At 36.9% G+C, this 22,054-nt stretch overlaps 2 protein-coding genes across 4 annotated transcripts; one reads left to right on the plus strand and one right to left on the minus strand.

The window, feature by feature from the left end:
* Nucleotides 1-55: 55 nt before the first annotated feature.
* On the minus strand, nt 56-9,762 carry ALB1 (ALBINA 1). 2 transcript variants are annotated; one of them, XM_087317045.1, is made up of 15 exons: nt 9,436-9,761; nt 8,354-8,532; nt 6,786-6,870; nt 6,358-6,674; nt 5,836-5,959; nt 5,621-5,713; nt 4,266-4,361; nt 3,978-4,115; nt 3,705-3,908; nt 3,239-3,400; nt 3,040-3,147; nt 2,825-2,959; nt 1,313-1,474; nt 709-829; nt 56-222 (listed from the first exon to the last, which is right to left on the minus strand). In XM_087317045.1, the coding sequence occupies exons 1-15, from the start codon at nt 9,691-9,693 to the stop codon at nt 134-136; spliced, it is 2,271 nt and encodes a 756-aa protein (XP_087173171.1). In that variant the 5' UTR covers nt 9,694-9,761; the 3' UTR covers nt 56-133. The 2 variants fall into 2 exon arrangements, with proteins under 2 accessions (XP_087173171.1, XP_087173172.1); XM_087317046.1 differs by lacking the exons at nt 56-222; nt 709-829 and adding an exon at nt 1,202-1,234 and having other exon boundaries at nt 1,277-1,474; nt 9,436-9,762.
* Nucleotides 9,763-11,776: 2,014 nt separating this feature from the next.
* Nucleotides 11,777-20,736, plus strand: LOC147866599 (splicing factor U2af large subunit B-like). Of its 2 annotated transcripts, none has more exons than XM_087317035.1 (18): nt 11,777-12,254; nt 14,063-14,268; nt 14,475-14,591; nt 15,818-15,894; nt 16,052-16,113; nt 16,699-16,743; nt 16,866-16,925; nt 17,102-17,162; nt 17,256-17,368; nt 17,446-17,561; nt 17,639-17,737; nt 18,922-18,997; nt 19,140-19,228; nt 19,312-19,375; nt 19,470-19,622; nt 19,876-19,957; nt 20,052-20,119; nt 20,278-20,736. In XM_087317035.1, exons 1-18 carry the CDS (start codon nt 12,150-12,152, stop codon nt 20,413-20,415), a joined length of 1,731 nt encoding a protein of 576 aa, XP_087173161.1. In that variant the 5' UTR covers nt 11,777-12,149; the 3' UTR covers nt 20,416-20,736. The 2 variants fall into 2 exon arrangements, with proteins under 2 accessions (XP_087173161.1, XP_087173160.1); XM_087317034.1 differs by having other exon boundaries at nt 11,778-12,254; nt 16,043-16,113.
* The last annotated feature ends 1,318 nt before the right edge of the window (nt 20,737-22,054 follow it).

Below are 22,054 nucleotides of genomic sequence, written 5' to 3' on the forward strand. Positions count from 1 at the left end.
TAAAAATCGGACTCAGATTTGAACATAAATATCACTGCTGTCAAGTTTACTCTACAGTTGCAGATGATTTTCTTTGTTTACATCGACAATGTGCTGAAATAGGCATGGAACGCGCGTAGTCAGAGAATACACATCAGTAACTGCTCTTCATTTCTGACAATGCCTCTTTTGTAGCTGCTGAAATGACAGCATCAGACGCATTCGGTAGATAATAATATTTTCCTGGTATAACAAAAAACAACAAACAAATGCAATACGGTCAGTTTCTAAAGGCGGTTTTCTAAAATAAGGAAAATCCATTACTTTATGATTCATGCATGTTGAGTGAACACTTCAGGATTTTAAATAACCCCACCAAATCAGGTCTAAGGCATCCAAATTATAATTAATATTTCATTATAGATGTGACTGTACAATACTCTAGTTTGCAAATAAACCAGACCCATGACAAATATGCTAAAAGAGTTTTTCCTTACACATGCACAATCACCATGACATAATATTGGATCGAGGGCAAGAGAGTGGGCATGAATATCTACAAAAGCATCCCTCAACAACAAATTTTCCTTTCTCTTTGTCTGCCATTTAATGCCATAAGTGGATAAACTCACGCGGTCCAAGGATACCCATGCACTTTGCTCTTTTCTTAGCATAGTAATAAATCAATCTAATGTTTGTACACAATTTAACCTATTATTTGGCCATTACCTTGCGCAACTCTTGCAATTTCTTTCGCAAAACCCGTGGAGACAAACTTGTTTTCTGTGTCAATTACTAGCAAAGACATGCCAGCTTTGTAAATCTTTCCAGCCACTTCAAGAATCTCTTCCTGCAGACATTCAAAAGAGCAGACAAAGATTGGAATCACATATCAACTTCCCAGGAATAATCTGTCTGAATTCCAAAGTCAGGGAGTTTCATTGGAGCAATTAAAACTTTTATAATTTATAGGCGTTGGAACAACTGAAGTTACTGTCATGTTATTGACTATTGAAGTTGGCCAAAGATAATCATCTTCAGCAACTTGGAAAAATAACCATTCCTCTCAAACGGATGATTCTATAACCATTCTCACTTTATATCCCAGAACTGTTAATTACAACCACAAATTCTTTGAAACCCGTATATCAATGATTCTTCATCATTCAGAATGGAAAATAGAAATTTTCAATCACGTATGTCAATTTCCTTGTTTAGAAGTCTTAGCAGCAGTGAATCACATTACAATATATTTCTTGTAGAAAAATATTTTTTATTAATAAACTAAGAAGAAAACTTTTGTACTTAAAATAACCAGGAAAATTATTTTCACCTTCAGCTCAGCCTGGGAAGGTCGAGGTGCATCCTCAGCCAAAGCTTGTGGATCACCATTTGACTTTTTGATGGAAACATTGGCCCTCCCATCTGTTATAGCCACAATCATAATTCTACCCACATCGCCACTTTTCTCCGCATTTAAGCCCACTCGGACAGCCTGATAAGCAAGTTATCTATCATACAAGTATCCTTCCAAGTACATCAATGGCATGCTTCTAATGAAGAGAGCAAAAATCACATGGATTACTAACTAGCTTAGTAATGACGGGGTTGTATTTTATGAAAACAGAAAATGAAGAGTTCCTCCTTACATGCCAGTGCCATAAGTCTCAGATAAACCAGGAAAAAGAAACCCTAAATCTGATCCTTTTACAGCATGAGATGCAGAAGATAGCAGATGATTACCAGTATCAGATTAGAAGTCATATTACACAGTATAGGATGTTACTCTCAAACCCTTCCACATTGACAGAACCTTTCAACTTCAAATTGATCAATCAAGTTTTTAGATTCCATAACGTATAACTTTTCCACACATCAACGACCTGAACAAACAGACATTAACTTTGAAAGCAACTTCTATGCCAAAATAATCTGTAACTGGTTGTGCTCGATGGAGATGGAAGGTCCTGTAAAGATTAGTCTCCTTTAAAATAAGTTTTGAAGCTCTAGTAGTCAGTAACGCCTTGTTTACCATCATGTGGTCAGTTTTAATGCAAATCCATAAATCAAGGAAAAACCCCATCAAACAGAGAGAGAGAGAGAGAGGGAGGGAGGGAGAGGGAGGGAGGGAGAGAGAGAATGAGAGAGAGAGAGGGAGAGAGGGAGAGACGCAGGAGCCATTCACCAATGTCAAGAAGCAGGAGGGAGGAGGTTGGCGTGCAGACTTAAAGTCTTGACATGTGTTGTACAGAATAGCCAAATATCCTTGGAGTTTCAGTTAAAGCAACCAAGATATATGTTGTTTATTTTAATGCATGGCTGCTTATTTCACCATCCTAGAGCACCTATGGAACACTCCAATTCTCTCACACATAAGTTAACATGATTTCTCTATTGAAGACATTAATGTATCATTTCATTTCACTTTATTTTCTAAATCTCCTGTGCGAAAAACCACCAATTCACATGATTGAACTGCTACTGGTTCTAAACAATGGCACTCTTATCAGTTACATTGTAGTACTAAAGGAAAAATCTCAATATGAGATGTCATTCCACAGATTGAGACTCTTTGCCAAAGTGGGAAACATAGTAGTATGAATTCCATGGCATTCCAGAAACCTCCTATGTGTATTGATATGATGTTGCAAATTGTGTCTCTTTTCTATTTATCCTCTTTCCGTGTCAAGGTTTCAATTTGTATCCTATTCATCCTCCTAAGACAGGGAAATAGTTCATATCCTAACTATGGATCATCCTTGTTTGTTAGCATAATTCTCTCAATGAATCTAATTGTAGTAGTACTGCACAAAACAAATTTGCAGGGGGAAAGAGAAGCAAGGACCATGCTTAACCCATGTGCCAAGGGCGATCCACCTCCACAGGGCAACCTTTCCAGCCTATTCCTGGCCATAGCAATAGACCTTGACGGTGGCAGAAGAACTTCTGCAGCATCACCTCGGAAGGGAATGATTGAAACCTATTTAAACAGAAGAAAGTTTGATTAAGACAGTTCTAGGGAGAATCGTCAATAAAATCCTACGAGTAGAGAACCAGAACCTGATCTCTACTTGTGTAGCTTTCTGCAAGAAGTTGCATGGCTGCACCTTTGGCATTTTTCATTCGATTTAATGCCATACTGCCACTTGCATCCACAACAAATATCACCTGAAACCAAAGCATATCAACAGATGATGAAATATGTACACCTTGTAAACAGAACTATATTTGTCACATCCATTGGCAACATGGAGATTACCAGGGCACCTGCTTTCCTTGCCATTCTTTTAGCTCGCATATCTGATTGTTCTACATATACTTTCCTTCCTTGTCCCTTCTCTTCAGCGCGTTCTCGCCGCAGCTTCTGATAAGGAGCTGCTGCTCTCATAGTGGCATCAACAGCTAGTCTTCTCACGGGACCCTAATAGTACAATCATAATCTAAACTCTTAGGATTCTTACATTTCCATTGAAGCAGCACAAATCAAGCCTTTAATTATCTAGGTATTGGCAAAATAATCATACTTCTTATAAACATCCTTTATCCAAAGATTACTGCGCTTGGATGGCTACATTGGTTGTTACTTAATAGTCAACAGAATGCAAAAATTCTCAAATTTGTAATGAAAGCAGAAACGTTTGTTATGCATATCAATAAGTTACTTATTTGCAGGTTGCTAAACGTTACAGCAAATGCATAATTGGCAACAAAAGGAAGTATCTTACCTTTGGTAGCATAGGTTTAATATATCGCCCTCTATCTTCAGAAAATATCACATTCTTAGCTCGACCTGCTTTTCCCTTCCGTCTTTGAGCTTGTTGAGCAAAGAAAAGAAGCTGTGGATCTACCATCCCACCTTCAGCATCGAAAATAAACTCTTCTGGTACTTCTTGATCTTGTTCTTCATCTTTCTCGTCATCATCATCCTCCTAGAAGGAAATGAAACCCAACTTTAAAAAATCCTCAACTTAATAACAAATTAACTGGCATTAGTTTACCTCTTCCTCTTCATCCTCTTCCTCCTGATCATTCTGATCCTGATTCTGGGGTGGAGGTGGAGGCGGTGGTGGTTGATTTTGCTGCTGGTCCGGGGGTAAATCCTGTGGAATAGATCGAGGCAAGATAACTAATTCCACCTGCAGTGCAATTTGCTCAACATAAGATATATATGGCTACCTCTCTAAATAAAGAAATCTGTGTATTACTCCAAACAAAATCCATCATTCATCAACTATTATTTACCATGCTCTCTCGACAAATAAGAAAATTGGAATATAAATACTCACAGCTTTCTTTAAATCATCGACACCAACTTTATCACGACCCTCTAAAGCTGCCAAGGCCTTTGCAACTCGTACAGCATATAGCTCCGCTCTATGACCCTGAACAAAATGACCTAGTTATTTGTAACTCTTCTTCCTGAGAAATAAGGTCTCTCACTCCTTTTGCATCTTGTAAGTCATTTTGGCCTTTTGAATACATTAATACCGCATTTCATTTCATCTCCAGTAGTACTACCAGCCTCATGCTGACCTTAGCAGACATATTACCACATATTTGTTTAGTTACTATAGGCACAATATCTTCTCTTTATCCTTGGTAAGACATAGTATCGGATCTTGCCAGGATGCAATTTTCTTTGGTCCATAGGTCATTTTTCTTTTTTGAAGACGTTAATATAATATATCATTTCTCGTGTCTCTGAAGACCACTTACTCAAGCTTTGATACCACAAGTGCAATATGTATCAACCAACCTGAACCAAGCAATAGAGTATCAAACTAGCAGAGAGGCGGACAGCTCAAGTGATGATGGTAGATCTATCACTAGAAAATGAAGTGTTGCAAAAACATTGATTACCCTACTCCTGCAACCCACCCCATTAAACAAATTTACATTTGCGTAGTTCTTCGGCAACATCACACTTTTACCTTGGCTTTTTATTGTTTAATCTTACCAATGGTACAGATTGATGTAAATGACTGTACAACCCTTTAGAAAGGATGGAACGCATGTGACAATTGGTATATTAATTTGAACATAATTGGCAGTGTAAAATTATTCAAATAGAAAAAGAGGTGCACTTTGTCTAGCTCTTACCGTTGCAATTAGAAAGACACAGGTTCCACACATAAGCCTATACGCATGTGACAATTGGTATATTAATTTGAACATATTGGGCACAGTGTAAATATTATTCAAATAGAAAAAGAGGTGCACTTTGTCTAGCTCTTACCATTGCAATTAGAAAGACACAGGTTCCACACATAAGCTTATACGGCAGTAAAGTCTTCACATAATGCATTTTGTTGCATTTATTCCAACCTCTTAAACAAATACCAGTCCTAAATGAAGGGTAACATGATTTAAAATTTGGTATAAGTTAGAATATCTCCTGTTACATCAGCCATGAAAATCTCTGTAAACATGGCCACACCTATGCTATAATATTGAAAAGACTAATAGGAAATGATTATCATGAGCTACAATCTTTATGGCTTACAAACCAAGCAGCCTCATGAGAAGACAAATGCATTATCATTGTCCACCTAGCTCTTAACTCTTTATAATAAACCCTGATAATATATTGATGCTTAGATAATGAATTACTTAAATAGACCATTTTGTGGAAATAGAGTACCTGGCAAGCACCACGGACAGCCTCAGTAACAAGGTATTTCAACTGCTCTCGGCTAATTTGGACATCCTTCAACCATTCTCGAGCAAGTAAAACCTGTCAACCACACATATTTGGATATGTTGATACAATGTGTAGCACAAATATCTTGAAGAAAAATGAATATACATTCATTGTTCATAATTTTTTATCCAAATAAGTGTGATGAAAATGAAAACCTGCAGTTTTGCAGCGTCAGTGGCTTCTGAAGTCTGCTTAAGAATAGATGGTGCATTATCCTGGAATTGGGTAGCAATACCAACGGCTGCCACACGATCTTCAAATCCTAATTCACCATCTGCACTGCATCATAAGGTTCAGTGTATACATCAAACTTATGTTTGAATTATACATAATAATAGCAACACATAAATTACTTTATGGAACAGCTCCAAAATAATGCTGAGTTTTCTTTATTTCCCCAAATGCTCTTGAGTTTCCATTTTTTTCCTCAAACACCCTTGGTCAAGCCCCAAGAGAAAGAAAAATGGAATGATTTGACTATTTAATTCCTCAAATAACAGATATAATTTTGAGAAACATGGGATGAATCAAATAGCACCATATAATTGCTCTTTGAGAAGTTGACTGAGGGCATTTGGGGAAATTTAGGAGAACAAAAATAACTCGATCATATTTCAGAGTTTTTCACATTATTTTATAGATGAATCAAAGAGAAAGCTACAAATGAATTTTGGTACCTCAAATTGATTGCTATTCGATCAAGAAGATGCTCACGGACAGAACCTTCCTCAGGGTTATAGGTGGCAATAAGAAGTGGCTTGCATGGGTGTCTAAAGCTTATGCCCTCTCGCTCCACCACATTTACTCCTTCCGTAAGAACATTCAGAAGCAAATTACTTATACCTTCATCAAGAAGGTTTATTTCATCTACATAAAGTACACCTCTATGAGCTTCTGCAAGAAGCCCAGGCTGAAATACAGTAGTTCCTGTTCTCACCGACTCCTCAACATCAACAGAACCCAGCAATCTATCCTCTGTTATTCCTAATGGAATCTAACAAGCCAGTCACATAAATCAAAACCAAGAACTATGAATTCCTCCCACTAAGAGAGAAGAAAACAAAAGCAATCCAAAACAATTGAGCTCAAATAATGATTATTCAACCTGGATAAATGGTGCTCGAATTATCTCTGTTTTCAATGTACCATCTGCATTATACTGCACATTATCAGCAAGGCCAGCTTCCCATCTGCATCATTTGAGATCATGATTGGATGTACAAAGCATAGTGAAATCCATCAACTCATAAAAGTTTATGTTATGAACCTTTACAATTACATTCAAGAAAAATTAGCACGAGGATGAGTTTTTTTTCCGCGGGGGAGGAGGGGAGACTACGTTACAACTGCATCCATTAGGTTGAGAGTCTCTGTAAAAGGAAATCAGGAAGGTCCTCCTAATACGTGTTAAGTTAGACACGCCATGATGCTAAGCTACGCTGATTTAGGTTGCATGAACAGTTAACAAGTGAATATATAATGCAGGCAAACATCCCATGATGCTAAGTCACGTTGATTTAGGTTGCAAAAACAGTTAATAAATGCACAATTAATTCAGACAAACAACCCATGATACTAATCCACATGGAGTTAGGTTGCACAAACAGTTAAACAATGCTCAGATAATGCACGAAAACATCCAATGATGCTAAGCCACATTGATTTATGGTGCACAAACAGTTCACCAATGCATAGATAATTCAGGCAACCTGTCAATCAGCATTTTTAATCATTCTCGTCTGCATCCTTTATACATAAATAGGACGAAAACTTTCCCACCCCACCTATAAAAAAGAATCCTTGTGAAGTTGGGCATCACATATCATCAATCCACATTGATTAAGCCACATATACAGTCAATAGTTAATTAATGTATGAATACCACAGGCAGCCTATAAATCATCCTTTGTGATCATTATAGGCAGATCAAAGTGGCAAAAATGAGTTGGGAGAGTACCATATATACTTCTATAGCAGCAGAATACTTTGAGCTTCCAGATTAAAGACTGGTAGAGAGAAACAGAGTGAATGAGTGAATGGTAGAGAGAAACAGAGTGCGCTACAGAGAGTGGTCTATTAACAAATTAAAAGCTAAAGTTTGGGTATGTTCTCGATCTGTTCGTCATTTAATATTTTGGATCAAAAGAGTTACCATAGGGTGGCTTATGACTCCTATAATCAAAGTCACAAGCCTCAAACATGTGGAGAGATACATAATAGGTTATCAGGTTCTTGAGACCCAATATACTTTCTCCCGAGATGCATGATTGATTGGAAATGCTTGAATGATGCAAACTGTTTGATAGAAAAAATATGCCCTAGAATCAGGTTTACCAGTTAATATTGCTTTGAGAATTCAGCTGTTCGCTTTTTTCTATGTATGAATATGGCCACACTGAAACCCTAGGTCTTATCTACACAGAGTGCAAACTATGTCTGATCATTGGGCATATATTTCTAGCCTTAGTTTGACTCCTAATGCAAAATTGATGCACTGTTATGTGTATGCTTACAATGGGGTCTAGAATTAATTTGATTCATAATGCACAATAGATGCATTCTCATGTGTATGCTTACAAACAGGATCACCAATGTGTGAATGAGCCTATAAAGGGAAAAGAATAACTTTCTTTTAATGCTCTGAATGTGCATTCAAGGGACCAAGAAACTGACTCATCAGGGCAAGTGGGATCAGCATTGGCAATCGACCCGGCAACAACTTCTATCGGTGGGATCAGTGCATGCATCCCCCTAGCCATCACAGTCTTAGCTGTACCCCTCTCTCCTGCTATAGCTATGCCCCCAATTGCATTGTCCACAGCACCAAGTAAGAGAGCAGTTTTAATGGCATCCTGCAGAGATCAAAACACTTAACACAAACCACTCCAAGATCTCAACTATTTATAATACGTTCAAGAAAAACAGCTCTACAACCTATTTTCATTTAGCTGCAAAAGAAAGGGAAAATTACCAACATAGCACTATTACTTGCGGAAATTCCCAAAAACCCATCCAATTTTGAAGATGAAAATGCCATAGAAGCATGCAATGATGAAACCAAAAAGAAAATGACTAATCACTTCCATCCACACACTAATAGCTTTCCATCAAGTGAGAATTACCACTATTCAAACATGAATCAGCCCCAACTATTTTATAATCACTATATAGTGTGAATCAGATCTATGTTTTAAACCATGGCATTTCAGATATTGTGTGACCATTTTTTAGGAATTTCCTCAAACATTAATTGTTATATCCAGAGTCTTTCATTTAGTTGCAAAGAGAAACTAAAACCACTCCGTTTTTAAGTACAATAAAGCCATCCCATTTTGCATGAAATTACCAGATCCATCCCATTTGGAAGAAAATCAAAACCATTTTGCTTTCATGAGCTGTAAGAAAAGTAAAGCTATACCATTTTTAAGAATAAGAAAAACCAGCCCACTTTTATTTAATTGCAATTAAAAACAAAAACAACCCCATTTTTATTTAATCGTCCAATTTTTAAGAGAATCCAGAACCATCCCTATTTTCACTTTAGTTGCAAGAAAATGAAAACCATCAGGAAAAGAAAAACTGGCACATTTTCATGCAACGACGGGATGGAAATAAGCCACTTTCTGTGCATTTAATAAGAGAAATACATTTTCTTTACATGAAAGTATAAACAAAGCCCAGTCATTTAACCCCCCCACTTTTATTTTAGTTTCCAAAGAAATGCAAAAGGAGAAGGGGCAAAAGAAGCAGCTAACCTGTCCAATTACAGCTGCGAGAGGGAAATACTGACGCCCATACGGTTGGTCTTCGATGCTTCTGCGAGAGGAGGAAGTAGCAGCACCATTGGAAGAAGACGGAATGGTTTGAGCTACAGATGCTGCTGTTTGGAAAGTACAGCGGAGACGAGGAGAGAGAGCGGTTAGGTACGGAACCGGTTTGGGGAGAGAGACGCCCAGAAACGGGGAAACCAGGCCATGGCGATGGGTGAGGCTCTGATGAGGGAGAGCTACCATGCCTTCTCTTCTCTTCCCTCTTCTTTTTCTTCTTCTGCTTCTTCTTCTTCTTTGCTAGAAGGTTCTGATAAGGCAGTTCAACTGAGACTGAAGTTTAAGCTAAATGATGATGGCTATGGGATCAAAAACATGAATATGTAAATAAGTGGATAACATCATATTGATTCTTTTATTTTTATTTTATTTTTCTATTTATTTCTTTTATTTTTTATACTTATTTACTATCTACCTGGTACCATATGTACATACATATGTCCATATTTGGAAGAAATGGCACCCACTTCCCCATATGTGTCGATATGCCACTCTAATTGTGCATCATAACGAATATATTGTCCAATCTAAACCACAAGAATAGGTATCTCCCCACCTGAAACCCCTCCAAAGAAGAACATGTGAAATATAGGTATCTATCTATATACATTATCTTATTGTTCGTAGAAAGAGAAAGAGAACGACAAAGGCTGCCCAAATGGATGTAGCTCAGTTGGTAAGGTTGCCCAATGAAGAGTAGGTGGTCATGGGTTCAACCCTTTGTATTCCATAGTGGCATCTACTGAAATAAGAGATATATATAGTGTAATAGAGAGGTGAGAACATTTGGTTTTGAACCTAAGATGTTGTGTTAGTAGTGTAAACCACTTACATTGGGGTAAGCTAATTATGATAAATAAAAAGAAGGTTATGGTAAATGGTATTCTCGTTTCGGATATTGAACATTTTTTAGCATCTAGTGCACGTTAGTAGCCTGACAATGGTGCACACTTATTCTCACGCGTCTCACCAACAAGAGGGTTTGACCATGAGACGATCCAGCACACCAAGGTTGCGGTGGTTCTCACGAAGATTGCCTATGTAAGATGTAGGATTTGACATTGTATTGAAATGCATGTAATCATATCAATTGTAAATAAATGATGGAGTCATAAATGGGTTCTTTGGTCTCAGCATTAGAGCTAAAGTTAATGCCTGTATCTCTTTTATCTTAATTAGCTTACCCTAATTTATAAGTTGTTGCACTACTAGGTCTAGGGTTTGAAACTTAATTTTCTCATTTATCTATTACTTCATATATATCTCTTTATTCACTAAATGCCACTATGGAGTGTAGGGGTAGGTTTTACACTACTAACACTAGGTCTTGGGTTCGAGAACGATTTTTCTCATTTCTCTATTTACTTCATACATATATCTTATTTCACTACATGCCATTTGTGGAATGTGGGGGTTGAATACATGACCTCTTGGTTTCTATTGGGCAACTTACCAATTGAGCTACATCCTTTAAGTTCTCTCTCATTAATTACTTTCATGAAGTTCAATTTTTTGAACCCAACAATTGTAATTAGCTGAACGCCCTCGTAATCTCTTTGCAAATCATACGTGTTGGTAAAATCCTAGTTTTATAGCTCTCTTTGCGTGTGTTCAAGTGCGGCAAAGTATCTATTGTTTATAGTTAAGTGTTAATCATACGACCGTGATTTAAGTAGCGCACAAAGATTGGAGTTTCTATAGCACGCACGAGTGCACATGAGTAGCTCAAGGGTGGTTGACACCCACTCTTGCCCATCTTGCCAACAAAGAGTGCATACAAATGATACAATGTTGCATACTAACATTTTGTGATGGTTCTCACGAAGAACACATAAGTAAGACATAAGATTTAGTGAAGTGCCAAATGACACTACGCATGAATATACTCATGGGAAGGCCAAATAGTGTGTTGTTATGATTACTTGATAAAGGGAGACATGGTGATCTGTTAGTTTGTGTTTTGAGAGGGAGGGTATCCTCAACTCTCCTCCGCCTCCAGACTCCTCGTGGCAACAAAGACAAAAAAGGGAGGAGGGGTATTCCGAGTAAATTTCAAAAACCCTTCCTTACGAGAACATGAACTGAAAAGGGAGGAGGGGTATCTCTTGTAAATTCCTAAGAACCCTTCATCGTAACTGGAACACACAGAAAAGGGAGGAGGGGTATTTCTGGTAAATTTCAAAAACCTCTTCCTCCTCAGACTGACACAGGCAAAAAACTGTCTCTCTGCCGGGATTCAAACTCAGAGGGCTTCTCTGAGGATTAGGTTAAAACTTTGCCGCCGCCGCCGCCGCCGCCGCGTCTTCTTCTTCATCAATTTGTCGTGGTTACAGTAGGTTTTTGAACTGAAGATTAGCTTCCCTCGGAAACCCTGTTCGATTCTTAGTTAAGCTCAATATGGACCAGGGTCAGGGTCAGGATATGGGCTAAGAAGAGGAAACCCAAGCAGAAGGAAGGAAGAAAGAAAATTTACATCTTGATTTTTCATGGATCTTTAGCAGAAGAACCTAGTAGCAAAAGAAGAAGCAGAAGGAAGCGAGGGGGAAGAAGAAGAACAAGGAAGAAGGAGAAGCAAAAAAAGTAGAAAAAAATAAAAATAAAGCAGACATCTTGAGACAATCCGCGTCAGATCTTCAATCAGAATGGGAGTTTATGAAAAGGACGAGGATCTCTTCCCTGATTGTGGAAAAGAGGAGTCTCTATCTCATAGCAGAAAAGATCAGTCTAATGGAAATAGATCCCATAGAGTAAGAGCTCCTTGATTATTTTGATTCCTCTTTTTCATTCTTTTTCTCTTTCTCTGTATTCTATGTTGCTGCATAATGGATAAAATCTGTATTTGATTGTGCAATCGAGGTTCTGTAAGATTTCTAATGCATTAGTTTCAGCTGATTCTCTTTGAAAGGTAATCAAAGTTGTCCATAATCTCTTGACATTTTCTGCATAGACTACAATTTTCAAGTGCGATCTAGTTTCTGTAGGATTTTTCACGGCATTCACATTTAAATTTTACTTGTTCTTTTTGACAGGTAATCAAAACGGTTGTTTTTATATTTATTTTTCATTGCTCAATAGAGTGCATTTTTCTTGTGGATTGGCAATTATATCACTTCTCTCTTGAGAGGTAGTGAAAATAACCGTTTTTCCTAAGATTTTTATTGTTCAATAGACTGCATTTTCTCATGAATTAGATTAATCTAGGTATTTTATGCATTTACTTTTTCTTTTCAAATGAATTGTCATTTTGATGCTACACTTTAATTTAGATGTCATTTCAGTGCTACTTCACATCAATTTTCGCGTTTATTAAAATGCTTGTTCTTTCGAGAGGTACCAAAACAATTAATGCAACAGAATCTCCAATGCATTTCTTGTTTGAGAAAGAAATGATATTCCTTATATGAAATCGTTTGCCAGGAATGCTGCATTTATATGTGAGTTCGAGTACTATGAGATTTTGACTGCATTTACTGGTGCATCTACAATTCTTGCAGCTTTGCGGAACTTGTGATATTACCTCATTTCAAGAAACTAATGCTTTTTATGCCAGCTTTGATTATACATGCCAAATACAATGTGTTCACTCTGTGAGTTGAGTAACTTAGGAGTTTTTAATTCCCACATTGATGAATGAAAGAGACGGCATTATGGATTTTGTGAGGCAAAGCATACCAATCTATCTATATACTGTGGAGGGTAGTCCTTTCACCTCCATAACCGTGTACACCTATGCATGTACATCCTGGCTCATAATTTTGAGCATTAAAGGTGAATACAATGAAAAATGGGCTCTTTCCCATGTAGGAAAATGCAAAATGTATTGTCAATACATTGTGTGGGATGGAAGTTCTGTACTCATGCGTGCCGTCTAAAGCTTACTGTGAATGCGCACTATATGGCTGGTTTAATATTCACTTAAGAAAGAGATGATACATCATGATTATTTTAAAAACTTGCGATGTTTTGAAATGAATTTAAAGACGGTATTATAGCAGTGATTATTTGGTCATGCATCTTAATTTAGACACAAAGAGTGAACTATAATTCGAAGTATACTTTTCTTCTTTTCCTAAAACAAGTTTGTGATAGAAAAATCTCATAAGGGAAAAAGTGAAAAATATGATTTGTATAATTTTTTTTTTTGCAATTGCCCAATGCATGGCTATCTGTTAGCAATTCTATGTGAACATCATGACATCTCTGGAACTCAATATTTGTGTCTCTTATTGCAATCCTTGAACATTGTGTAGCAAACAAATTTATGATGATTCTCTGATGTTAAGAGTGATGTATCGGATTACTACTGCCATGAAGCATTTTCAAGGTCCACTTATTCTATCAGTGTAGGTTGCATGGGTAATTTTTCGCATGTTGAGCTTTCCTTAAATATGTTGAAATCAGAGCAAAATCTTCTCTATTTCAAATTGTTATTGCTATCTTGGTTCCATGAGGTTTTTTTATACGTATTCAAGTCACTTAGTCCAGTAGGCAGCAACCGATTTTTTTAAAGGATTTTCTAAACAATGATGATTGTTATTCTATTATAATGTGACAGCGAGATTCCCATGAATCTAAAGGTAGAAACCATACGAAAGATCATGATGTTCCTTCAAAACGTCAACGTGGAGATGATAGAGTTCGTAAAGAAAAGACAGATAAAAGTAGTGAAAATAGATCTCAAAGAGACAACGATCAGAGATCTCATAGAGATAGCGAACATAGAAGAGGCCGTGATCGTGAAAGAGGGCATGATCATGATAGGTATGTCTCCCATTTTTATGATTTGAATGAAAATTTAGTGTGCACTATATAGAACATCTTGTTGATAGAACTTTCCATTAATTTGGCATGATTAACTCATGATAAACTTTCACAATTTTTTGGATTGTAACCTCATTCTAATTCTTAGACTAGTTCGCTATTATCAAGGAACGTGAGGGGGTATTTATATAATTAAACTGATACAGGCATAGCCAAGGTTACGGTCAGGATCGAGAACGTAGGCACAAACAAAAGTCTCGATCTCGTTCAAGGCGCAGGTCTAGGCAGCGTTCAAGGTCTCATTCGCTTTCTCGTAATACAAGGTATGCTACATGTTTCAAAAGTCTTGCTATTGTTACTTATTAGAGTTAGTCCTCATTAAATGTAAGATACTAGTTAACATACTTAATCTATACAAGTGCAAAACTGGCAAATTATCTCTGTAAATGCAGGAGAAAGCAAAAGAATGTATCGTATTTTTATTTGGGAGAGAGCTAGAGCGAGAGAGAGATCTATTTATGCTTGAACAGGACTACTCTGCCTATTAGTCAAATCAATTTTACGATGTAATCCACGTACATAATCTATTGTAAAACCCGAAATACCTGAAACAAAACAATTGTACTCTAGCATTTCAAGTGATTGTGTTATGATAAACATACAGCCATTATAGATATGGATCCCATACAAAATAGATATATGGAAGGTGGGATAAGGATACCTCTGAAAAGGAAGTCATATCTTCATAGTACATTATATGAAGTGGCTACTCTATATCTCTCCCATGTATGATTGGACTTTTTGTATTCTAAGGTCTCTCCGGAGTCTGAGTTCAAGTTCTCATTTTTGTAACGCGATTCTCTATGGATGTGACTTGAAGTGAATGATCACTAATAGTCTCAGTATTGGGATTATGTCTCCCAAGAAGTTTGGGCTTTGCACCTAGGATCTTTTCCTTGTTCTATTACAACCTCTCTATAGTGATTTGCAATAGATCTTTGCCTTGTTTATTACAAGCTCTCTATAGTTGTTTATGCTGGGCACTTCTGTTTTGGATATGGGCACTTCGGTTTTGGATATGTATCACTGGAAGGCGTAGACCATTCCTGAATAGACTCTTGACAGTACTTTGGTGTCCTCAGATGTTGAGCATCTTTACATTCTACATTATCTTTTCTCCACTTTGTTTGCCATGTATCCTAATGGCTTCTAGGGTCTCAAGCCTCAACTGTGTGTTGGATCTATCCAGTGGTCACCGTCATGTAGGAATCTAATATAATCCTCTTAGCTGTCTTGCAACATGCTGCAATGTTTTTATAAGGCATGATCCTATCCTAGTTTAAAGTTTCTCAATCAGAGTATATTGTGGAATGTTGAATGTGATCATTAGCATGGTACTCCATTGTCTGATGAACTTATTTTCCTTGCATTCAATGAAAATTGGAGGTTTTTGATCAAGAGGAACCTTGTTTAGATAATGTAAAGTTCATTTCAGGAATTTTCAGGAATAAATAAAAGACATGTTTGTGTTTACTCTCCTTTTTGATAGATCATCCAAGCGGCAAAGTGGATTTGACATTGCCTTGCCAGCAGTTTCTTCTTTTGATGCTGGTGGTGCGTTTACAGGTTTGTCAGTTTTTTTTCATGTTTCTGTAGCAGATTCTTTTACTGTGATTGGTAACTAGTTTTCTTAAATAAGACATCAGCAAATCCATATTTTGTGAATGCATGGAAGTTTTTATGTGATTCAAACTGACGGTTAAGTAATGCATAGGTCCTGTAGCAGCTGGCCTACCAACAGTCCCAGATGTTCTTCCTGGAATGTTCACCTTTGGTGCAGCTCAGGTATAGATCTATTGATATCAGGAGAACATTCTGAAATCTCCCAGGGTTTTTCTTTATTTCCCAAATGGCCTTGGGCATCCCTGTCTCAAGAATGTTTGTGCTTTAGTACTAACTCTATGGTCCAACAAACATTTATCCCCTTTTTCTCAATTATATGTGTTATTTTGAGCAACTATATTGTTACATCATCTCCTTGTTTCTCTCTTTCAGGGGTTGACCTAAGGCATTTGGGGGAATAATTGAAACTAGGGATAATTGGTTCTGGAAATAAATAAAAATCTCAGGGGTATAAAGTTTTTCCCCAGTAAAAACTACCAAAATAACAATTCACTTTTTTGGAAATTTGTAACTAGCATTCAAAATGTGCGCACATAAGCTAGCCATGACGTCCTTCAACACTGTTTTTCCAGAGTATATCAAGCATACTTATCTTATATGTGTCTGTTTAGAAGTATGTAATCATGAGTATGTAGCTTTGTTCAATGCTTGAGGCTTGGAGACACTGCAATATATACAACCATATGTGATAACGTTTGACTTTTGTACATTCTTCACATCTAAAAATAGAAGCATTACCTTTTGCAGTTTGGAAGCTTACCAACTGTCTCTATGCAATCTATGACTCAGCAGGTCTGCTCGTTCTCCTGTTAGATTTATTGTATGCCTGATGTGTCTTATTTTTGTGGCAAATTTATTCAGCATCTCATTTACTTTATTTTGACAAATTTGGCTCATACTTTCCATGGAAAAAGGCAACAAGACATGCAAGGAGAGTTTATATTGGGGGTCTACCTCCATTGGCCAATGAGCAGGTATGTGTACTGTGTGTTTTGGTGAAGTGGAAGTACATATATAAGAATCCGATTGTTATCCATTATGAAATGCATAGTATCAAGTGTGATGGTAGATGAAAAATTCAATCAAATCTCTATGCTTTGTGGAGTATGCAGAAATATTTGTTTAGGAACTAAGTTTCTTTCCTGCCTAGACGATTGCAACTTTCTTCAGTCAAGTAATGGCAGCCATTGGTGGCAACACAGCTGGTCCAGGTAAGAAATTATTGGAACTGGAGGGATTACTATGCTTTAAATTAAAAGTGGTTTATGCAGATAACTGATCTCAAATTTGTATGATTTCACTAGGTGATGCTGTAGTAAATGTGTACATTAATCATGAAAAGAAGTTCGCTTTTGTGGAGATGCGAACTGTTGAAGAAGCAAGCAATGCAATGGCCCTTGATGGAATTATATTTGAGGTATTTTTGTTGGTATTTTATCGTTCAGTTGTTATAAGGTTCAAACTGAATTATATTTACATAGTTCTCATGTGCAGAGTGTCTCAGTCAGAGTAAGGCGGCCGACAGATTATAATCCCTCAGTAGCTGCTACTCTTGGCCCAAGTCAACCAAGTTCGCACCTGAATCTATCTGCTGTTGGGCTTACACCTGGGTAAACTCATTTAAACATTTTTATAATCCGATTATAATTACTCTATTGATATTGATATTTTTATTTTTATTTCTTAGGGCTATTGGAGGTGCTGATGGCCCAGATAGGGTTTTTGTTGGTGGGTTACCATATTATCTAACAGAACCACAAATCAAAGAACTCTTGGAGTCATTTGGGTATGCCACGCATACTGAAGAGTTATGATAGTAAACATAATACTGAAATGTGCTTGTGCATATCTTTTTTTCTGTAAAACGTATATGGTTTATTAAGGTGGATAGTTTCATCTCATATGCAAATCTATAGCAGTAATGTTTACTCTGATACAATGAAACATGGTTCAATAAATTAATCAGGTTCTCATTATCATGAAGGAGTACGAGGACATATAACCAAGATTCAAATATTTTTGTTTCATAATGTGATTAATCATCATTGGATGTGTACCGTAGATTAATCTCTCACTATATTGAGCTATATGCTATGAATTCAAGGGATTTGATACCCTGTATCAGGCCATGATGCTGAATAAGTACAATTATAGCACTTCCTAGTGTGTAGCTGCTTTGACTTGGCATATGCCATTAATTTAAGTAGACTTGTTATCCTGGATCATACAATTGTGCAGTCCCAATGAGAGGATCCGCTGTTTCCGTTTCAGGTGGAAAGATCAATATTTTAACAATATATTATCTAAACAATAAATAAGACATAAGTCAATACATGTTACAAATAAATAACCACTGAGAATCAGTTAAGAACATGATGCAAAAATCAAGAAAAACCTTGATGCTGAGCCAGCATCAAGAAGAAACACGGCAGTAGGAAAAAAGGTAAAGCGAAATTCCCTGGAAAATGAGAAGAGAAGAATCTGTAGAATAACAAGTTCAAGCCTAGAAACAGGAAATTTCATAATCCAACCATAGGATTCTGTCCTGGTGGTGAAGTAAGATCAACCCTGTGAGCTTACTTCCTCAGGTCTGAACATCCCTCATACTCCCTCAGCGAAGTATGAGGGTTTAGGGAGTTGCAGCCTTCCCAACAGGGTTGGGGAGGCCTGCATGATGAACCATTGATTCAGTTGGTAGAGCACACCCCTGATAATTGCAACTAATATGAGCCCTATAAGTTCTGGTGCTTCCTTAGTGCTGCTGGATTTGCTGTAGGCCTCTCTTCCAATGGTGCTGGCGTTTCTCAAAGGATAATTTGTTGCTAAAGGGGCATTCTCTATTTTCTCCATTGCATGGGCTTTGAAGCTTACTACCATTGGTGCTTTGAGTTTTGCAAACATGTACAGAATCTAGAAGCACTTCATTGGACATATTGATATGAGTAGGAATTTTGGATCTTCTGTTTTCAGATCTCTACGTGGATTTGATCTGGTCAAAGATCAAGAGACAGGCAACTCAAAAGGCTATGGGTTTTGTGTCTATCAGGTAAATAAGTTAGTCTCTGAATGTTTATGTGGCTAATTGGCAGCTTCAAGAGACATTTATTCAGGGGATTCGCTAATGCATGCCAGAAGCAACAAAAATAGCTGTTTTTGTGTTGATTTTAATTACTTCATAAACATATCAGGATCCAGCTGTAATTGATGTGGCATGTGCAGCACTAAATGGACTTAAAATGGGTGATAAAACGTTGACTGTTCGAAGAGCGTCAGCCAGGTAAAAGAAGTTGCTGGGTCAATTTAGGATTCAGGAGTTCAAATTTACACAAACATTTTCATGTATAACTACATTTTGTGCAGTGGGCAGCCAAAACCGGAGCAAATGTTTGCTCTTGCACAAGCTCAACAACAGTTGACAATGCAGGTATTGGACCCAGGAACAAAGTTATGTACCAATTCTTGTGCAGTAATGCTCCTTTAATAAACTAATAATTTATCTGGTATATTTAATTGTTTAGAAGCTGGCTATGCAAGTCGGTGGAACAGTTTCTCTTCCAGGTTTTCCTGGCTTGATGACAGGAGTATCTGCTGGTTTGATGCCTGGAATACCTAAAATGACTAGTATCCCTTCATTCATTGAGATTCCATCGAAGGTTATTTGCTTGAGCCAGGTAATGGCTTCTGTTTGTTTGATTCTTTAGATGCATAATATATATGATGGCATATCCATTCGCATGTAAGAGATTTGTACATACATGATAAGTACTTACATGTATACTATATAAATGTAAATGCCAATATATATATATGTAAGTACAACAAAAATTCTGAAATGGCATATGAGGCCTAAAAACATTAACTTTGACAAGAACATGGGGAACACAAATTTGGAAGAGAGTTTTAGAGGAAATGCTTGTTTTACAGGTAGTGACCATAGATGAGTTGAAAGAAGACGATGTATATGAGGAGATATATGATGACATGAAGGATGAGTGTGGCAAATATGGTGAGTTGCCTTTTCTGTTTACTTCTAAGCACCGTACAAGTTTGCCAGTGTCCTCAATGAAAGATATTGTTTCTTATTGTGTTTGTTTAATCAGGAACCCTTGTAAGCATAGTCATTCCTAGGCCAAGTTCAATTGGAGAGAGTGGTGCTGGTGTAGGAAAGGTAATAATAGTTCATGGCTTAGGTAAATTAATCATGTATGGCTGTAAAATATTATAAGCTTTGTTTTCTAACTAAACTGGGTATATGCCTGGTCGTCTGAGTGTGGCACTGTACGACATCGCTGTTTCTATGTTAACGTTTATGATCTATTCTTGCAGATATTTTTGCAATACAGTGATGAGACTGAATCTATAAAAGCAAAGGGTATATTGCATGGAAGGAAGTTTGGTGGCAACACAGTATCAGCTGTTTATTATCCGGAAGCTAACTTCGTAAGGGGGGAGTATGATAGTTAACACATTTTGTTTTATAGTAAAGCAAGTCTCTTTTTCAGGCCCTGAAAAAAGATGGTGGCATAAGTGGAAGATGAGGAATATGTAAACAATCATGTATAAGTATTTTGCAGTCCTTTGCAAGGATGCCAAAATCTTTTGCTTCAAAAAAGCTTCGTAGGATGTTATGTGTTTTCAGAACATTCAAATGTATTCACTGGCAAACTGTAGATGTGAGTGTGAAAGGCCAACTAAACTTACACGTCTTTAGAGCAGTTACAATGGAACAGTTGTATCAGACAGTTTTATTGCTACCTCATGTGAATTGTGAATTGGAATTTGTAATTGAATGGTGTATCCTAATGGAAGGATAGAAAGGCAATGAATATCTTTTTTTGAGGGCAAACATAGGCCAAATATCTCAGTTTGAAGATGGAAAACATCTAGAATCAATTGATCAAGAGCACACCATCTCTCTTCCCAAACAGGGGAGACCTAGAATATTGGTTCCCCTTGGGCATGATAAAACTATACAAATTCCATTGTTGGTTTGAAACTTCAATTAACATGTGCACAGCATATTCTCTACACATACACAAAGTATAGCATATTCTACATGTGCAAGAGCACACATGCACTTGAAGAAGTAACTAGCTAGACACAAAAGAATCAAGCTAATGGATGAACCTACTCCTTGATCAATTAATGATGATGATTAAAGCTGCTTATTGGCTACATTAAGGTGAGGATCAGATTGGGGAGTTGATAGCATTCCTTTTATACGTGCTCAATAAAATACATACACCATCAAAAGTGCACCCAAATGCAAACATCAAGTGAATTACAAATACTCACTTTATAGATAGCTAAGGCTAAGGGAATCTTATATGTAGTTTGGTTTTGTTTCCATGTGTATGCTATACAATTAATACCCAAAGATTTAACATATAAATAGTGAACACAAATGACAAACAAGTGATTTTGTTTTCCATCTTGCTTGTTGTACATATAAATGCTGAACACATATGGCAAAAACAAGTTATTTTTGTTTTCCATCTTGTCTCGAGTCACTTGTGGACTACATATATATAGTCTTCTCCATTTTATTGCAATTTTTGTATCCATCCCTAAATTAGATTAGTTTCAAAATATCTTCCTTTGGTGGTAGTTTGTCAATAGGTTCGAAATTCTCGTTGTAGTCACGATTAATATTGGTGACAAACACAAATGAACTTGTCAACATGATTAGTACTAACTAAGCTAGTTAAATTTGTCATTTGTCGAGACATAGTTCCCATTGTTATTAGTGCTAATTATAATGGCTAATATTAGTTACTCCTTGATTAAGTTCTTTGTTAGCAATATTAACCAACAATACAAAAGGCATGACCCATGGTAGCATCCCTCACAAAATGGGGAAACAAGAGATATCTCGAGATGATGTTTGAAGATATGTTTTAGACATTTAACATAAAAATATTCAAAATATGTTGGGATACAACTCTACCAACACTTATGGAAACCCATCTCATCAAGAATCCAAACGGCACTAACATGTGTAAAAGCTTCTTGTTTGGAACTAACATGTGTAAAAGCTTCTTCTAAAGTTTTTTTATTGTTAAAGATGAAGTTACAAAATGTTCAATCATGGCTTCCAATGACA

This window comes from Azolla caroliniana, unplaced genomic scaffold (genome assembly GCF_043228905.1).
Source record: "Azolla caroliniana isolate FFs.n. ecotype wild unplaced genomic scaffold, voAzoCaro1.0.p SCAF_3, whole genome shotgun sequence".
Classification (NCBI taxonomy): Eukaryota; Viridiplantae; Streptophyta; class Polypodiopsida; order Salviniales; family Salviniaceae; genus Azolla; species Azolla caroliniana.

Excerpts from the sequence above, each read along its gene's own strand:
- LOC147866599 (XM_087317034.1), top strand. The coding sequence starts at position 12,150 with ATGGGAGTTTATGAAAAGGACGAGGATCTCTTCCCTGATTGTGGAAAA. Across the intron at positions 18,998-19,139 it reads ATGGGTTTTGTGTCTATCAG|GATCCAGCTGTAATTGATGT; the intron begins GTAAATAAGTTA and ends TAAACATATCAG. Across the intron at positions 19,376-19,469 it reads AACAACAGTTGACAATGCAG|AAGCTGGCTATGCAAGTCGG; the intron begins GTATTGGACCCA and ends TTAATTGTTTAG.
- ALB1 (XM_087317045.1), bottom strand. The coding sequence starts at position 9,693 with ATGGTAGCTCTCCCTCATCAGAGCCTCACCCATCGCCATGGCCTGGTT. Across the intron at positions 6,675-6,785 it reads TTCGAGCACCATTTATCCAG|ATTCCATTAGGAATAACAGA; the intron begins GTTGAATAATCA and ends CTGGCTTGTTAG. Across the intron at positions 830-1,312 it reads CTTCCCAGGCTGAGCTGAAG|GAAGAGATTCTTGAAGTGGC; the intron begins GTGAAAATAATT and ends GAATGTCTGCAG.